Here is an 18,727-nt window from a genome sequence, read left to right as displayed (position 1 = left end):
CTCTTTAAAAAAGTCTCCCCTATGATCTTTATATTTGTCAGTTGCATTTTTCATATATCTCTCTCTGATCCCTTTCTCTTCCCTGCTTTTTGAGATTCTTTTTAGTTTGTGTTATAACCAAACAACCTTATTCTCCAGGATAATAGTAAGTAATCTACAGCACAGCTACTCTGTAATGGTACCTGAAACAATTGTGAGAAGCCATTCCTGCTGAATATGTATTTTTTCATTGGTTGTCTCTTGACATCTCTCTCCCTCCCTTTCTTCCTTTAATTCCCATATTCCAGTTTCTTTTGTTTTCTTTCAACTACCAAGTCTTCAGACTTCCCATTGACATTACACCCGTTCATTGGGCTAAAAGTGTCCTGCTTGAAAACTTAAGTGAGAATATAAATGTAACATCAGCTCAGATCATGCCAATATTCTGTCTCTGGTAGTATTACCAATTTGTGATAATTTGTTTCTAGATTAAAGTATATTTTAATTTAATTCTTAAGGTAAAATTTCTGTTTCCTCCTCAATTTTATTGAATTTTGATACTTTTTATTTATAGTTGATTTGCTTTGATTTTTATTTCATATTCTTAGGTATAAGAAATTGACCTTGCTAAGGAGGTGCTCAGCAACACATGGGAGGAAAACTGGCAGCTCAGTCAGGAAACCACAATAAAGGCACAATCTTTATAAGTTATTTTTTAAAAAAAGTTTATACCAAAGAAAAAACATCTAGGAAGAACAGACATATGTTGGATATAGGAAATTTTAGGTTATCTTAAATTCTAAAAAAGGCATATATATGCATATGTACATACATACATACGTACACAGACAGTTTTACTTTACATAAATTCAAATTATGAAAATTCAGCTTCCCAGTGCTGCCCAGGGTTCCAACTCTGGCTCCTCTTGTCAGGCAGTGGCAGCGTAGATGACAGCAGCAGTAGCAGCAGTGTGGGTGCAGCCCTGGGGTGCTCTGTTCTGGCTGTGGGGCCCCCTGGCTCTGAAGCCTCTCTGGCTGAAGGGACCTCACAGCTGAAGAGGGGGGTGGCCCACAGAGCTTCATGAGGGGAGAGGGAGGCCTGCAAAATGGTCCCTAAATGACAGCTATCTGTATATTGGAGATTAGGTCTCATGACACCCAATTCCACTGTTGATCCAATATGGAAGCTTTAATGGGCTCCATTTCTGACCCGGACTGGTTAATCTTTTATTAGGCAGCTTGATAGCTCCCTGCTTTCAATGTTCACATATTGGTTTTGGACTTAGTGTGGACACTCAATTGGCTTTGGCTCTCATGCTTTGCAGAACTCATGAGCTCCGCCAGTCTGATGGCCTTAGTCTCCCCCAGTAGCAGCGGGTACAGGAATGCATTACCGTGTCTGCCTCAAAGATATATTGAGTGTTTATTTTACAGAGAGAATCTTCACTCTATAAAAATTCACCATATGATTCCTTTAGAAAAGGTCCAGAGTGCACTTAAGATGTGGTTCAATTTACAAAAATTAGATTTATGCACAGCTGGTCTGGAACATTTCTATAGGCTTAGCAAACATGTTGTGTTCTAAAAATATGTTTGTTAGTTTTTTAAAAAATTAATAATTCATTTATTTTTCATTAGGAATGGCATTATACATAAGGTTTAGGTTCTTAGGTCAACCCACATTTAGCCTGTAATGCACCTCTGCAAAAGCACAGGAGGTCCTCCACATATTATGTTATGGTATTTCAGTGGGAAAATAGGCCAGTTCCTGTATGGCATGCCAAAAACACATTTCCCTCTGTTTTAGTGGGGTATGGGGCAGCTGGCTAGGTTGTACAGTAAATAGAGCACCAGGCTTGGAGTCAAGAAGACCTAAGTTCAAATCAAGTCTTAAACACTTAATATCTGTGTGGCCCTGGGCAAAGTCAGTTAACATGTTTGCCTCAGTTTCCCCAGGTGTAAAATGGGGATAATTATACCACCTACTTCACAGGGCTGTTGTGAGGATCAAATGAGGTAATAATTATAAAGCACTTAGCACAGTGCCTGGCACATAGAGAGTGTTATGGAAATGTTAGCTATCATTTTTTTAGGATTCTTCCCACTTATGAAATTTGGGGGGTAGAGATATGGGCTAATTGAGAGTAGAGATGGCTTGGGTATAAGGATCTGGGGAAAAGTGTGGGATATTTTCTCTCACTGGGACGCCTGAAGAGGACACTTCTTGGTCTATGTTGGGTCTTCTTTTTGTGACCTGTTTTCTGTTATGTGGAGGAGGGGCCTGGCTTGCTTGTCACCCCATGTTGTTTCTAATCAGAATTTTTTCCTTTCCCTGGTCTACACCTTTTTTCCCTGTGTTCCTATTCCAAAAGCAAGCTCTTCAGAGACTTTAAGAGAGAAAAGGAAGGAAGGAGGGAGGGAAGGAGAAAGAGAGACAGAGAGAGACAGAGAGAGAGAGACAGAGAGAGACAGAAGGAGAGGGAGAGAGGTGGGGAGGCATGCATTTGAAAAGGGAAATGTGGTCCAAAGAAAGTATGGTATAGTAGAAAGAGTATTGGGATTGGAGTCAAAAGACATAGGCTCAAGACTTCATGTTAACACTTAATTTAGAAGTGCAATTAGAGGGAAGTCAGTCTCTCTGAGCCTCATCCCTCTATCTCATAGAGTGGTTGTGAGAAAAAATGCTTTGTAAGCCTTCATTCTTTGTATAATTGTGATTTATTATGCCTTCCTTGTTTTCATTCAGGCCTTATGATGAAAGACAAAAGTTACACATAGGTGCAGATAGTGTGTCTTTGCTTCCACAGGGCTGATAGAAGACTTGCTTGTATACCAGATGAAGACCAGATTCTCAGTGATCTGGTTTTTTCATTATAGGATTCAAGGACCCTTTGAGAGTGGGATAAAAAGAAGGATATGGTTTTTAAACTTTTAGATAGCAGGAACTGTTTCTTCTTTTTGTCTTCAGAGTCTAGTATGGAATAGGCATTTCATAAATGAATGGAAGTGAAGGAGCTGAGAGGAGTCACTGCAGCTGGAGGAACCAGACAAGGAATAGCCTTCTCTTTCTTTCCCTTCAGCCTTCACTTGGTCCTACTTTTGTCCTCTGTGTCTCTGAAGAACCTATCCTGCCATAACTCTGGGGCAAAGCATAAAAGGAGTTGGGTGATGACCTTAGTCAGCACCCACTAAGTCAGAGACAGTAGCTTCATTTTCCTACTTCGCAAAGTGTTTGTCTTTAAGGTCAGTGCTTACACTGGTTGGGCAAAGGAAGATTTTGCCAAAATGTTGCCACATCTTAGAGTTGTCTACAGGACTTGGTTTATACTTTCTCATTATATGCCATTTGTTGATACAGTCAAAAAGGCAGCAAAATGAAGCATTTTGTCAGTTAAAGCAGACTTTATGCATGAGGGGATTGTTTTAGGATTAATTAATTAACACTTGGGAAACACTGAAAGATGCTCATGAATGGTACTGCATGGTTATTGCTGTGGCTAAGGTCATTGTAAGACTTGCCTTTGTTTTCTGATTCATTTTTAATAAATTGTGTTTGGATTTATGTGAATTAAGAGATTCTTTAATGAAGTAGAGTTTTTAGAATAGATTTTAATCTCTTGAAAGGACCTTTTGCAGTCATATAAATGTTTTTGTCTTTCTGAGAAGCTGATTATTCATCAGTATTTAGTTCAGTGGTCACAGGAGATCACTTAAGTGAAAAAAATCACTCAGTCACTTACGTGTCTGTAAAGCATCCACTGAAAAATTACAGTGTTGCAATGGTAAATTCACAGAAATGAAAAATAATTTAGTTTTTAAGAGACCACATGGAATCAGTCTAACAGGGTTTTAATTGTGGATACATATTAACAAGTGGACCTGACTGTTAAATTGCTGTGGGTTTTTTCCTTATTTCTTTCTCTTCCCTAAATGTAGATAGACATTAGAACATTTCATTAATTAAATATCTTTAGAACCCTCTCATTTCTTTTCCTTCAACTCCATTCAGTTTTTAAAGAAAAATAGCTCATTTTAAGTAAAATTAAATTAGTCTTATCCTTCTATCATAGTGAATTGGAGTAAAATCCCAAGAAATGAATTATTCTATCCTACAGTAGTAAAACAAGGCCTATTTTGGGGACATGACTTCTTGCCTAAAATTTCCTCCCAAATTTACTAGGAATGGCTGGGCCTGAAATTGGAAATTTGCTATGCTCTGAACACATCCTGCACTTTTTTTTTGCTGTGTCTCACCTCTCTGACTCTCATATTGTTTCTTGTATATCATTGTGCCTACTGCAAATCTGTTCCTATTGAAAAACCCATCTCTTTCAAGCAGTAAATCTGACCCTTCTGGTCTTCAGCCTCAGATAAAATTTGATTTTCACCTCTCTTATCTAATGCATTTATTCAGCATAGTCTTTTGTATTGTAGTTTTTTAGTATTATATTTTTATATCCCCCCCCAAGATTTTGAGCTTCAAAAGATTAAGGACAACATCTTTAGTTTATGCATTTCTTCCAGTACTTAGAATAGTACTCTATAAATAGTAACCACAAATAAAGTTGTTGAACTGTCTTTAAACCACTCCTTAGGGATAAAAAATAAATTGCTTACCCATTTTATTGATTTAATTATAGCCACAAACAGAACTTCCAAGAATGTCCTTAAACAATTAAAAATGGAATAGGTTTTCACCTGGGATTTAGTTTTAAAAGGATGGATTGAAGATTTTTTTTTTTATGGTTTTGTTGGGCAATGAGGGTTAAGTGACTTGCCCAGGGTCACACAGCTAGTAAGTGTGAAGTGTCTGATGCCAGATTTGAACTCAGATCCTCCTGAATCCAGGGCCAGTGCTCTATCTACTGCGCCACCTAGCTGCCCCCATGGATTGAAGATTTTAATCTTAGAGGACCTTTGTGATAACTAACCACCCTTAAATAATTTCTAAATTTTTATAAATATCTTTATTTAAAGTTTTGAGTTCCAAATTCTATCCCTCTTTTCCTCCCTTCCCACCAGGCCTCCCTGAGGCAGTAAGCAATCACATGTGCAATTATGTAAAACATTAAATAATTAAAAATATTTTATGTGGACCCTTGAGTACTTAAAAATACCGTTAGAGGTATTCTAAATTTTACTTAGAGTGTCTTAATCGCAAAGAAATTTGCTAAAATTTTGGCTCCTATGGAACTGGTGAACACACTTTGACTCAAGCAATGGACTGACATTGGAAGATCAAATCCTGCCTGTGACATACTAATTGTGTAACCCATAGGCAAGTCTAGTATAACCTCTAGTTTCTGAAGCAGCTTTCTAAGACTATGAAGTTACAGATGAATTGTCAGTTTGCATCAGTGGAGGGAGTTTCTGTACTAGGAATTGCCTCAGCTAAAGAATTCACAGATTTCCACCAACCCCTGCCCCCAACTACTTCTGGCCATGTTCTGATCTAGGGTCATAAATGTAGAGCTGGGAGGGACCTTAGAAGTCATTGAGCCTGATACCCTTATTTTTTTTTTATTTTTTTTTTTTGTGAGGCAATTGGGGTTAAGTGACTTGCCCAGGGTCACACAGCCAGTAAGTGTTAAGTGTCTGAGGTCAGATTTGAACTCAGGTACTCCTGACTCCAGGGCTGGTGCTCTATCCACTGTGCCACCTAGCTGCCCCCCCCCATGCCCTTATTTTACAAACAAGGGAACCAAGACCCAGACATCTGAAGCGACTTTACCAAGGTCACTAAATATTAAATGTCAGTTCTGGGATTTAAACCCAAGGTCTTCTGCCTTCAAAGTCATCTCTTTTCCCAACTACACAATGCTGTATCTATCAGCTTTGATATTGGTGCTGCATGTTCTTGTGCTCCTTTTAATAATTTGGCTTGTGCCTTCTTTTTTTTCTTACTGTTCTATTCCCCTTATCCCACTTTAGTCTTATCTGTCAAGATTTCCCAAACAAAATAAAATGTCATCCTAGCTTTTGGATAGAAAACTCTCTTTTTTGCCATTGCAATGCTTGCATTGTAAACTGCCAGATTTTTTAGAGAAAGAGGCTTTTTTTTTACATCCTGAAACTCAGTCAGCTTTAAAGCAGAATGAACACATCAGTAGGAACATAGGATGAGAACAATTTTAGAGTTATTTATAAAGTAAGCAAATGAGTTACGGTACTATAGCACATTTGCATAGGACCAGTAGCCCTTACCTTATATAATTTGTCTTTAGTTAAGTATTTTAAATCCTGTGTATGTCTTGTCTTTTAAAAACATTACCAAATTTTATAGGCATTACTGTTTTATGTTGCATAGCATTCTAGTTGAATAATTTGTGTGCTGCGTGTCTTGGTGGCTGAAAATATATAGTATCGAACATATGTATAGGCTTAACATAAAAACAGATAATGAACATGCTTAACTTTAAGTAAAAATTTTGGGAGCCCAGTGACAGCATATTGGGCCTCATGTGAGAGAAAGGGGGAGGGTGACACCCAATCTTGTCGACAACAGGGGGCGGCATTGTTCCAGTGAAACAGCTTGGACCAGTTGCTTTCTCCTGTTTCTGCTACCTCCACTTTGCTACTCAGTGCAGTTCATGGTGAAGGATTTACAGGGAGTCACCTTGTAAAATTCCCATTTCCTGTGATTCCTTCCTATCACTGTTTCACACTGCTGGAGAATCTGTACAGAGGTTGGACAGACCATGCCTAATCAGGATTAAGACAGTTAATAAGTGTTGTCTGAGCAGGACATTTTTCATCAAACTTTCTGCATCTTATCTTTTACTGAAGCAAGTGTGGAAGAAGCATATCTGTATGCAGGTGATATTCTTAACAGGTGAGAGTAATATAGATTAAAACAGCTTGCTTCTGTCTTCTGAAGAATACGATTTTTAAAGCAGAGCAAACAGTTTTGTTCAGTTTAATTTGTTGTCTGCTCTGAAACTCCAATGGTTTTTGAATTCTAGGCCATGAATCGTTCTCTGGCTAATGTGATCCTTGGAGGCTATGGGACTACTTCAACAGCTGGTGGGAAACCTATGGAAATTTCTGGCACACATACTGAAATTAATCTGGATAATGCTATTGACATGATAAAAGAAGCCAATAGCGTCATCATTACTCCAGGTAAAATAATGATGATGATGATGATGATAATAATAAATATATTATATAGCAAATACTATAAATAAATGAATTTTAAAAACAGTTAATGGGGGGCGGCTAGGTGGCACAGTCGATAAAGCACTGGCCCTGGATTCAGGAGGACCTGAGTTCAGATCTGGCCTCAGACACTTGACACTTACTAGCTGTGTGACCCTGGGCAAGTCACTTAACCCCCATTGCCCCGCAAAAAAAAAATTGTAAAAAAAAAACCCCCAAAACAGTTGATGGTTTCTTTTTAAGAGTGTTTCAAAGTGGAGGATTCCCTTTTCTTTCTTGATAATTAAAAATATTAAAATTTTAAAAAATGAAGGATTAATTTCCTGAAGGATGGTACCCAAGTTTTGAGAGTTGCATACAGAACTATACAAATGCCCTTTTAGGTTCCCAGTGAACAACTTGGCCTTGTTTGTTCTTCTTCATTTCCTTTGTTTATCCCATCAGTTTTCTGAGCCTGAACTATCAGCCTCTAAGTAGTAAATACCAGCCTTTTGTGGTCTTGCCATTCTTGACTGGAGTGATGGTATGGTATTTCATGTACTGAATTAAAAAAAAAAGGCATGATAGGAGTTGCAGAAAAACTTTATTTCAGTATCTTAAAGATAGCAGCTAGGTGGTACAGTGGACAAAGCACTGGCCCCGGATTCAGGAGGACCTGAGTTCAAATCCAGACTCAAACACTTGACACTTACTAGCTGTGTGACCCTGGGCAAATCACTTAACCCCCATTGTCCCCCTCCTCCCCCCAAAAAAGATAGGTGATTTTGTCCTGTCTGTCTGTAACTTAGTACTAAGTTAGTTTTCTGAGGCACATTTCAATCACTCTGTCAATAAACATTTGTTAAGTGCCTACTGTGTGCCATCAAGGAAATTGAGCGACTTGTACATGATCACAGACATAGTGTTAGACTTTGGATCTGAAATCAAGGCTTTCTGACATCAGCTTTGTCACTCCAATGAAGCTGTATGGGTTGCCCACTGGAAACTTCTTTAACTGATTTCTTCTGAGTTACTTAGTGGTTCCACAGAAACTGTAATTTAAAAAATCCCCATGAATCGGGAGTTGATATGGTACAGTAGAAAGAACATGAGACCCCAAACAGATGTTCTTAGCTGTCATGTGACTATAGGTCAGTTATTTAACCCTTTGAGGCTTCAGCAATTTGATATTTTATATACATAATATTTCTCAGACTGTATTTTGTGGAATCTTGGGATCCTGCAAAATAATTCAAGGGATTATATTGAGAGGGTTGAATGAGATAATACTTATAAAGTGCTAAGCAAGGTGATTGTCACATGCCAGGTACTTTATGCTTATTCTTTTCCCTTACTGGTAGAAAAACAACAACACTCAGAAACCCCAGTTTGCTCTGAGTCTCTTGAGAGTAGGAATTGTTTCATCTTTCATAGTTGAATCCCCAGCACCTTACACAGTGCCTAGCACATAGTAGGTGCTTAATAAATATAATAAATGCTTGTGGGTTATTGTTTGTTTTGGTCATGTTCAACATTTACTCAGTGGAAAAACCATTGTAATTGGTTTCATATTGGCCTGGAATTAATCATTGTACTACCTAATAATGAGTGGTACACTATCAATTAATGGATGAATGTGTGTAAAATAATGGTTGCCTATCAATTTTTACTTTAAAAAACATTTTTATGCCAACACCAATTATGGAATTTTGGATAAAATCTAAAGTTTGAAGAGATGAGAAGGCAGAAGTACTAATAACTAAGATTGATAATGAAGGAAACCCAAAGGAACCAAATTGAATGACCATATACCAAGTACAGATGAAACACATGCAGTAGTAACAGATTTCCAATTTGCATTTACTTCTAGTCATCCTGATGCAGAGTGTATGTGTGTGTGTGTGTGTGTGTGTGTGTGTGTGTGTGTGTGATGTTACCAGATTTTAATAAACAGTTCCATGGTCCTGACAAATTTACAAAGGGATTAACGAACAAATTCCAGTTTAAAAACAAAGCTCTCAAATTTCTTAAGTGAAAATGTGATGAATGAAAAGCTTCCAAAAATACTAGCTTATTATTCAATTTGACAAGCATTTCTTATGTAAGTAAAAGAGAAAATTAAAATTGTTTTGAAACTTCTTACAAAGTTAGCCATCCCATATATTATCATTCCCAGTTCCTCATGAATAGTAAGCAATCACATCCTCAGTTTTTTATGATGTTAGTTTCAGAATAAAGTTGTTCTGAAAATGTAAGAGTTTTAAAAATCAGCCTCATACTATCGGGTAAGATTAATAGTAATTTAAAAAAAGAATGAGATTTTATTGCAATATTTTTTTTGGACAAAGTTTTTTTTTTTGGGGGGGGTTTACCACTTCAGAAAGTTTGAGAATCACTGAATTAATTCACTTAAAGCTTCTCAGGTCTAGCCTTCTAAGAAATCGAGTTCCAGTTAATAGAATATATTCCCCTCTACTTCCTTAATACTTTGAAAGAATCTTGTTTTCATCAGTATGGGTACTCTTTCCATTGACATAGACTACTGTGATCAAAATAATTTATGACCTAGTTGTTCATCCATTTAATGACAGTTTTAGAACTTCGCAAGGCTGGTCCTTGAATGACAGAAAGGCAGTCTCTTGCCATATCCATGGATGCTGACTTTTTGGCTTGAAGTCTCTCTTAGAGGTTACATTGGATTACCATAGCCTCCAAGACTTGGGATTACTTCCATACTGTGATGAAACTTCTGAGTAGGACTTTAGATCTCTAACAAATACTCATTTTTATTGGTTTTTATGACACATATGATGATATTTTGAGACAGTTTTTCTGTGGTATTTTCAGTATCTTCCTAGTATCTGAATTTTTTTTTTGGTGAAGCAATTGGGGTTAAGTGACTTGCCTAGGGTCACACAGCTGGTAATTGTTAAGTGTCTGAGGTTGGATTTGAACTCAGGTCCTCCTGAATCCAGGGCAGGTGCTCTATCCACTGTGCCACCCAGCTGCCCCCCTAGTATCTTAATTTAATAAGAACTTACTGATTTTTCAGGTTTCAATTGGAAACCTGTTTTTTTTTTTGTTTTTTTTTAGTAACAGTTGTCATCACAGGTGTACTGATCATCTAAAAAAATGAATAATAAAATAAAATCTTAGTTTCCAGTTTCCAAGTTATAACCCCCTTTTAAGGTTAAAGTCTGAAAAAGACCAAGCTAAAACTTTCATTTCTAAGTAGACCTGCCATTGATTATTCTTTGCTCAGGTTAAATAATTTTTGAATTGGAAAACAAAATGGATTAAATAAAATATAGCAGCAACTAAAATTATTCGAGATTCAAGAAATTGTTATATATTTTTTAATGTTACAATAAATATTTCTTACAGGCTACGGTTTGTGTGCAGCTAAAGCCCAGTACCCTATAGCTGATTTGGTAAAGATGCTTACTGAACAAGGCAAGAAGGTCAGGTAAGTGATTTTTATGAGATCAGGAAGTAGGTCTAAGGATTTTTGTATGTAACACCTATATCTCTGTCTAGCCAGCCATCTATGTAGAATTATATAAAAGGAAAAGAGATGGCTTTTGTTTTCTTTGAGTGGAAGTGTGGGGTAGTCAGAAAGACTCAGTCTTCATTCCCACCTCTTGACACAAAATGGTTATGAGACCTAACCTCTCAATTCTCCCCATCTAGGCAACTCTAATATTTTAAGTTGCAGAATAAGTCCTGACATTGTTTGTAGGAGGTGTTCTCTTATCTAGGGGTTTCTTGTACCAAAGAAATTAAAGATCTAATTCCTATATCCCTTGTTCTTTTTATGATTACACTTAGGTGTGATCCCAAACAAACTGAATAGACATTTAAAAAAATCCATTTATTCAATGGTTCTATGACTTCAATCATAATTTTGACTGTGTATAGCTAGTAGCATAAATCTAAATGCAACAACAATTTAAAAAGAGAAATATTTTATACCTAATGGCAATAGAATTGTTTCTAAAAATTGAGAATTTTGTTTGGCGTTTAATTTTTTTGGAGGATGTGGGGAGATAAAACACCATGGTACTTGCAGACCAAATTATTTTCCATTGTTTCAAGCTAGAAATAACATAAGAAATAAAAGCATAATTATGTGGAAGAGTGTTAGACACCAGTAGACTCTACCTTAATTATAGAAAAGGCTGATTTGTCATATTCACAAATGCATAGACTTTATCTCTATATATCCATAAAGATATATGTGTATCTTCCAGGAAATCTGGCTAAGGTAAGAGAAATGTCGTAATTTGAAATCTGAATGAAACGTCAATAAAAAAACCAAGAGACTTGAACTTGCTAGTGTCAAAAAATAGTGAGTTTTGTGGGGTAGAGAGACTCTTGAACCCTATGGTACCCCAATTTGATGCTACTTGGAGAGTATTTCTAGAAGTCAGCTCCTTTTCTCTGATTTCCATTGATATTACCTTAGGACAGGCCCTTATTTCTTTCTCTTTCGATTATCACATCACCTCTTCATGCCTCCTCCATTTTAAATTACCCATCACAACACTGCTGCTTTCTTATAATATAATCTGGTAATTACATTAATTGGAGACACTTTATGTTAATGGGAGTGTAGACATATTGGAAAGCAGTTATTGCTGATCTCTTGGTTGCTTCTCTTTGGCAATAACATGGAAGGTATTTTTTTGTTGTTGTCTTCTTTAGATTGTCTTGAGAATCAAATTTTGTTTCCTCAAAATTCAGTCAATTTCACAAAGATCTCCTTTGTGCATACAAATTCCAGTCCTGCTCCTTTTTCACATTTTTGTTCTCCTTAATGCTATTTTTTACCTTCCTTAAAAGCACATCTGGTACTCTGATTTTAGTTCAAATATGCTAACTTCACTGAGCATGATGGTGAAGAGAATTTGTTATATCTTTTCAGATTTTTTCCCATTTTTCATCTATTTATCTCCTTCCCCTAGTTTCATTCTTAAATGCCCCTAAGATGACTTTACTTAGTTGGGTCTCTTGCCAAGTTTCTTTAAACAAGTTTTCCCCTCCACTTTTTCTTGTTATCTTGTGATATACTACTGCTTATTATTGTCCATCATTTTTTTCTGCAAGGTTTTACAAATGAGATTACATTATAAACCATCTCTACAATGTCTCTACTTGTCAACAAAATAACATGATTACTAAAGGAGTTTTTAGGCTCTCTGGGTCTCCTTATTATATCAGTTGATTTACAACAGTCACATTAATGAAAAAAATTATTATAGTTAATATCAGTGTCTTTTACTTGATCTGTTTCTCAAATTTTGCATCAATAACTTATTTAAACAGGTCAAGTTGGAGGTCTATTTGCTGCAATATCTTGATCTATAGAGGCAACATGGTGGCATGGTGGTTGTACATACAAGTTGACCTTGTACTTAGGCAGACTTTGGTTCATGTCCGGTTCTTGACATGTCTGTGTGATGCTGAGCAAGTCATTTAATTTGTTAGTGTCCCAGACAATTTTCTATGATTATTGAGTTACGGATAACTTGCACTGGTAGAGAAAATTTCCTTACCAGTAGTTTCCTATAGCAGTGAAATTATAGGTCCAGAACAAAAAAGAGTTTTTTTCCCCTCAGTTTTGTTTCTTTAGCTTTCTATTAATTTCAGTCTTTGCTTTAACAAGTTGGTGGTCTGGTAGCTGATACAGGAATGCCTTTTTAATCAACAATGAGTGATTTCCTATCTGTTAAAATAGAATTAGTATTTTTTTGTGATATTATTTGATGTTTACTATACTCAGTGCCTTATATTTATTTTCTTAAAAAATTCATGATATATAGGTCTGAAGTTTCTGTGCAAACTACAAGCATTTGACATTTCCTTTGTTCCTTCGTTCCTTCCTTCTCTCCTTCCCTCTCTCCTTCCCCCCTTCCCTCCCTCCCTTCCTTTTAGAGGCAATTAGAGTTAAGTGAGTTGTCCTGTCCTAATAAGTGTCTGAGGCCAAATTTGAATTCAGGTCCTCCTGATTCTATGGCTGGTGCTCTACTGAGTCATCTACTGAGTCTGCCCCCATATCTTATTTCTTTTTTCTTTTCTTTTCTTTTCTTTTTTTTTTTTTTTTTGGTGAGACAATTGTGGTTAAGTGACTTGCCCAGGGTCACACAGCTAGTAAGTGTCAAATGTCTGAGGCCAGATTTGAACTCAGGTACTCCTGACTCCAGGGCTGGTGCTCTATACACTGCGCCACCTAGCTGCCCCTCTTATTTCTTAATCTTGAATTATATTTTCTAATATTTTTGCCATTATCACCTATTTCCACCTTACTATTGAAGTTCCTAGTTCTTTAGAGTGACAAATGTCCAACATTTCTGTGATGCAAGTAGCTGGAATACTTGGTTATCCTTATATGGATGTTAGATGCTGGAGAGACACAGGAATGGTTGACTTCCTTATTCTTATATGAGGTGATCTTTTTAGTAAAGGAACTCTATTATATAAGGGATAAAGCTATGCTTTGATTGTAGGCATGTTCTTTCAACTTAATGATTCTTCTGATTATTGAGAAAATGACAAACCTAGAAATGATAAAGATGAGTAAAGAAACTTATACTAAGTCACTTCAACTGTTATAAATACTCAAATTAACTATAAAGGACATATGAAGAAAAATGCTATCCGCATCCAAAGAAAGAACTGATAAATAGAAGTATGTATATAACAATTTTATATATATATATATACATATATATGTGTATATATATGTATATATACATACATACACACACACACACACACACACACCTGTGTCCAAAGGTAGCCATCTCTAAGGCTAGGCAGGGGGAGGGAAGAAAAAAAAGGGGGGAAATTTACATGATAGCTTTATTGTATATTTACAAGGAATAGCAAGTTGTACCTAATAGACTTGCAGTTTTATGTGCGGTCATCTTTTTTATTATACTGTTATGGAAATGCTTGTTTTATTCCATAAATTAAAAATAAATTAACTAATTTAAAAAAGAAATTTATTTCCCTAAAAAAAAGGAAGTATTGTTTTTCAGTCAGTTCACATGGTTAACTACTGAATTCTATCATAGAGTTTGAATGTTGTTGAGGTAAAATTGGTACTCATACTAAAGCAAATTCACACTTCAAAAAAGAGTCTCTTGCAGTCCTAGGGAAGCAGGAGTTTGTTCATGCAGCATACTTTTTTTTCTTTCATTTATCAGCTTAAGTGAAGTCCTGGAAAAAAGTTGATCTTTTATTGATCTTTAAATGGACAGATTGATTTAAATATAGAGAATATTAGGAAAATATTGAGCCAGTTTGAGAGGTGGAAGAAAACAGCAGAATAATTGGGACTGGGAAGAATGATTTGGGAGGCATTGTGTTCATGTGGAGAGAAGGGGAGTTTGAGAATATATAAATAAAGAGAGTGTTATAGAGCCTTTATTCATGATGAAAATTTGGACTTTATCCACAGAAAAATGGGCAATATTACCAGAAGATTTAGAGAAAGTTAAACCAATTTTTGTTTTAAACTAATTTTTCTGGCATTGTATGAGAAAAATAAATGTTTGAAAGAAAGAAAAAAAAGCATTCCTGTGGGGATACTTTGTATTTTCTTAACTTTAAATTTGTTTTTTCCCACATATCATTTATATAACAATAAGTCAAGTATTAGCTTGATTTTTTATATTTTATACAATTTTAGGACATTCTTTGGTTTAAAGAATTTGTTTCCTAGGGTGGAAAATTGTTTTATTGTTTCTCAGTCATGAGAAGATCAGTAGCTCCTTTTCATTTTCATCTTTTGAGTCATATAAAAGAAGAAATAACTGATTTGATGCTTGTCATTTATGCATTGTATTTTTTCTTTTCTTTCTTTCTTTTTGTTCTTGTTCTTCTTCTCCTTTGTTTGCTATAGTATGTTTGGGTTGTTAGCATGGGCTGTAACAGATTTATGTAAATGTTGCAGCTGAATTCCGTAAGGTCTTCTCCTTGCTAATGTGGTGACAGTGCATCATCATGTTTTTACTTGGTTTTTCTTCATAGCTTCTGTGTGGGAGTTTTCCATTTAAAGGAATCATATTATCAAAGATATGATTTTTTAAAAAAATATTTTACCTTGTAGGTCATCCTTGAAGGAAGAGATTCAGATGATCTTTAGGAAGCTATGAATATATATGTATATCTATGAATTGGTATTTTTTTTAAAGGGGAGGATGTCTGAACAAGAGATGACTGTAGCAGTTACCTCGTGTTTTAATGAAATAAATCTGTATTTACAATTTGCGGTAATTTGGTCCTTTCATCACTTTGTGGAGCTCCCACGGTGTTCATTGAGTCCAGCTGCTGGGCCCTCTGGTTTCAGGAGGTCTGCTGTGCCTCAGGACCCCAGCATGCCCAGCATCCAGATGTAATGACACACTTGCACACATCCGTTGTGGAAGAGTGCCAGCATGGACATACGATTGTCATCAATTAGTTATGCCCAGACTGTGCCAAGAAAAATTGCATCTGTCATACAGTCATTCTTGCTTCATGGCTTATGATTGATTTAGAGACACTGTTATTTTCCTTTACTTTAGCCCTAGCCATAACATGCTAGCAAAGAGCTGAGATTATATAATATGGCACATGACATTTTATGACTAAAGCTTATTTTAGAAAGCCAAGAGGGTTCAGGAGCTCAGATTTTCTTTGGTAGCTGAACAGCATTACCTCACAGCCGCCTGAGAAGCCCTTGTGGTCTGTCTGTCTTGTGCTTACACTTTAGTGGAGCTCGGTAAGAAATATGCTTATGCTACAAGACCAACGGACATTTTGCCCTTTACTTTTACACTATAAACAGATTAAACTCTAGCAAATTTATTGTTGAGCTGGTAGACCATACCCGATGAATGGATATTTGGTGGAAGCAGTTGTTGTTATTATTATTCTTTAGCTCTTAAAGAACTTACTCCAGTGACATTTTAAATTATGCTGTTTTCCCAGGTAAATCAGCTTTTGTTTTCCCACTCTCCTATCCTGCTTGGTAACAAATATGCATAGTCATGCAAAACAAGGTCTGGTAGAGGCCATGTGCAAAAATGTGTGTCTCACTGTGCATTTTTATCACCTCTCTATGAGGAGGCAGATAGCATCCTTCCTCATTGGTCTTCTGGAATCATAGTTGATCATTGCATTAAGCAGATTCTTAAGTCTTTCAAAGTTGTTAATGTTTACAGTGTTATAGTTTGTCATTTTACTGGTTCTGCTCACTTCTCTTTGCATCACTTCATGCAAATATTCCAAGTTTTTTTCCCCCAAACTGTCAGCAAAGGGCTAATTTTCAAGGTGTTTTTCTAATATAGAAGGTTTTGTTTAAGGTAGTAAGAATGAGTCCTAGTGAGATCGAGCATTGGAAATTTCTAGTTGTTGGGAAAAGAGCTGAGTGTTATTTTTGCTTGTCTCTATGCTTCAAAGATCTGTGATTTGATTAGTCTAACTTCCTCCTCTGGGGCCCCCTAACTCCTTTGTTATATAGTCTTCATGAACTATGGCCAGAAGAATTCATTCCCAGGTGGCTTTCTCTCTGGTATTTTTCTCACCATTTCTATCTCCATTATATCTCACATCCATCTTCTTTTCAGTAGTCACATAGTCACCATATTTGTTCAGGCCCTTTTCAATTGTCACCTGAATTATTACAATAGCATCTTAATTGTTTTTCTGCTTTTTTTCCCCCCACAAGAGTCCTAAGTGGTGGCTGCCTAAGTGATTTTCTAGATATGTAGTGATATGAATCATGTTACCACCTTACTCAGTAAACTTCACTTGCTCATTGTTTCAAGTATAAAATGTAGACTTTTTTGGGTTTGTTTTTTAAAACCCTTCACAACCTGGCCTCAATCTAGTTTCCAGCCTCATTATAAATGAATTCCTTACCCACATTCTATAGTTCAGCCAATCCATCTCCCTTTTCTGTACCTTTGTACTTGTTCTTTCTTTCTGAACTTTCTTCACTTCTGTCTCATAGAATCTCTTAACTTCTTTTAACATCTATCTCAACCACCACCTTCTATAACCTTTCCTGATTTCCCCAACTTTTAGCACCCTCTTTCTCTAAACTACCTTATGTTTATTTGTATTTATTATGTGTATACTTGTAAAGGTGCTTGTCTCTCCTGAGAGTATGTAGTCTTCTTGATAGCAGATACTATTTTTTTTTTTGGTCTTTGTATACCCCTAGTACCTACCACAATACCTAGCACATGGCATACATTTAATAAATGCTTGCTTGCTTGCCTCAATGATGAGTCTCTCACTTATTGCAGGCAGCATTCAGATGACAGAACTATCCATCATTAGGCCCATGTTTAAAACCTTTCAAGTTTGGTAGGACCTCTTTGAGCTTGAACTTTATTAAAGTTCTTTTAGAATTTAGGGTTACATCCATTCCATGAAGGCATTGGAGCAGTGCTTGAATCTAGGCTATAGCTTATAGTTTATATATAGCTTTATAACTGGGCTAAGGGCCCAGCCTGTGATGCTGTTTATATTGGAATGTTAGTCTAAGTGAAGAGTGAAGATTAGGAGCTTTTAGTTACCCAATAGTGCATAATGGAAAGAAAGATCATGCAGTGTCTTTCTGGGTAATGGCATGTCAGATGAAGAGTGCCATATAAGGTAAGATAGTTTGTCTCATGAAGAGATGTTGGGTGGGCCCTGTAGTAAAGATGATAGTAAGAATATCAGGGACCAACCGATCTCAGATTGTATTCCACAGGGCCATAAGCAGATTATGAAGAATTTACATCACATTGTCTTTGAGAGTTATGTTTGTATTAAGTTGCTCTTTGTGGTTTGGCATTTTCTGATTTGGGGAGGTTAAGAATCACATTGTGATCCCAAATGATAGCATTAAAGAAGCAGCAGCATAAATTTAACAACCATTTACTTTAGCATGGCTACAAAACTTGTTGTTTACTTGTTTCAGTTGTGTCCAGCTCTGTGACCCCATTTGGGGATTTTCTTGGCAAAGACAGTGGCGTGGTTTGTAATTTCCTTCTCCAGCTTATTTTACAGGTGAGGAAACTGAGGCAAACAGGGTTAAGTGACTTTCCCAAGGTCACATAGCTAGTCAGTGTCTGAGGCCAGATTTGAACTCAGGAAGATGAGTCTTCTTGACTCCTGACCTGGCACTCTATCCACTGCATCATTGATATATTGGATAGCTACAAAACTAGTTTTTGGCAAAAACTAGACAACAGATTAGATAGGACTTTTAGACTTGTTAAAGAATTTAGTTACCAGAGCCAAAAAAATTTTCAGGGTTTTTTTTTATTCTTTTATATATACTGCAGGTTCACCTCTACATCTCCTTTCTTCCATAGTAGAAATGGGAAGTCACAGTTAGTCATACTGTTAGCATAGTTTGTCAAACTACTGGACCCTATGGGGGCAGCTAGATGGTTCAGTGGATAGAGCACCGGCCCTGGAGTCAGGAGTACCTGAGTTCAAATCCGACCTTAGACACTTAACACTTACTAGCTGTGTGACCCTGGGCAAGTCACTTAACCCCAATTGCTTCACTAAAACAAAACAAAACCAAACCAAAACAAACTACTGGACCCTCAATGAAATTGGG

General features: G+C 36.5%; 1 protein-coding gene across 1 annotated transcript in view; it reads left to right on the top strand.

Annotated features, from left to right (window-relative positions):
• The window catches only part of NNT (nicotinamide nucleotide transhydrogenase), a 121,853-nt gene that overhangs the window by 65,872 nt on the left and 37,254 nt on the right, over window positions 1–18,727 (top strand). Inside the window, 2 exon segments of the mRNA XM_043969262.1 lie at window positions 6,942–7,101; window positions 10,501–10,582. Of these exon segments, the coding sequence (XP_043825197.1) occupies window positions 6,942–7,101; window positions 10,501–10,582 (242 nt within the window).

This window comes from Dromiciops gliroides, chromosome 1, assembly GCF_019393635.1.
Source record: "Dromiciops gliroides isolate mDroGli1 chromosome 1, mDroGli1.pri, whole genome shotgun sequence".
NCBI classification, from domain to species: domain Eukaryota; kingdom Metazoa; phylum Chordata; class Mammalia; order Microbiotheria; family Microbiotheriidae; genus Dromiciops; species Dromiciops gliroides.
The sequence above is the reverse complement of the archived record's forward strand: the minus strand, read 5'-3'. Positions and strand labels throughout refer to the sequence as shown.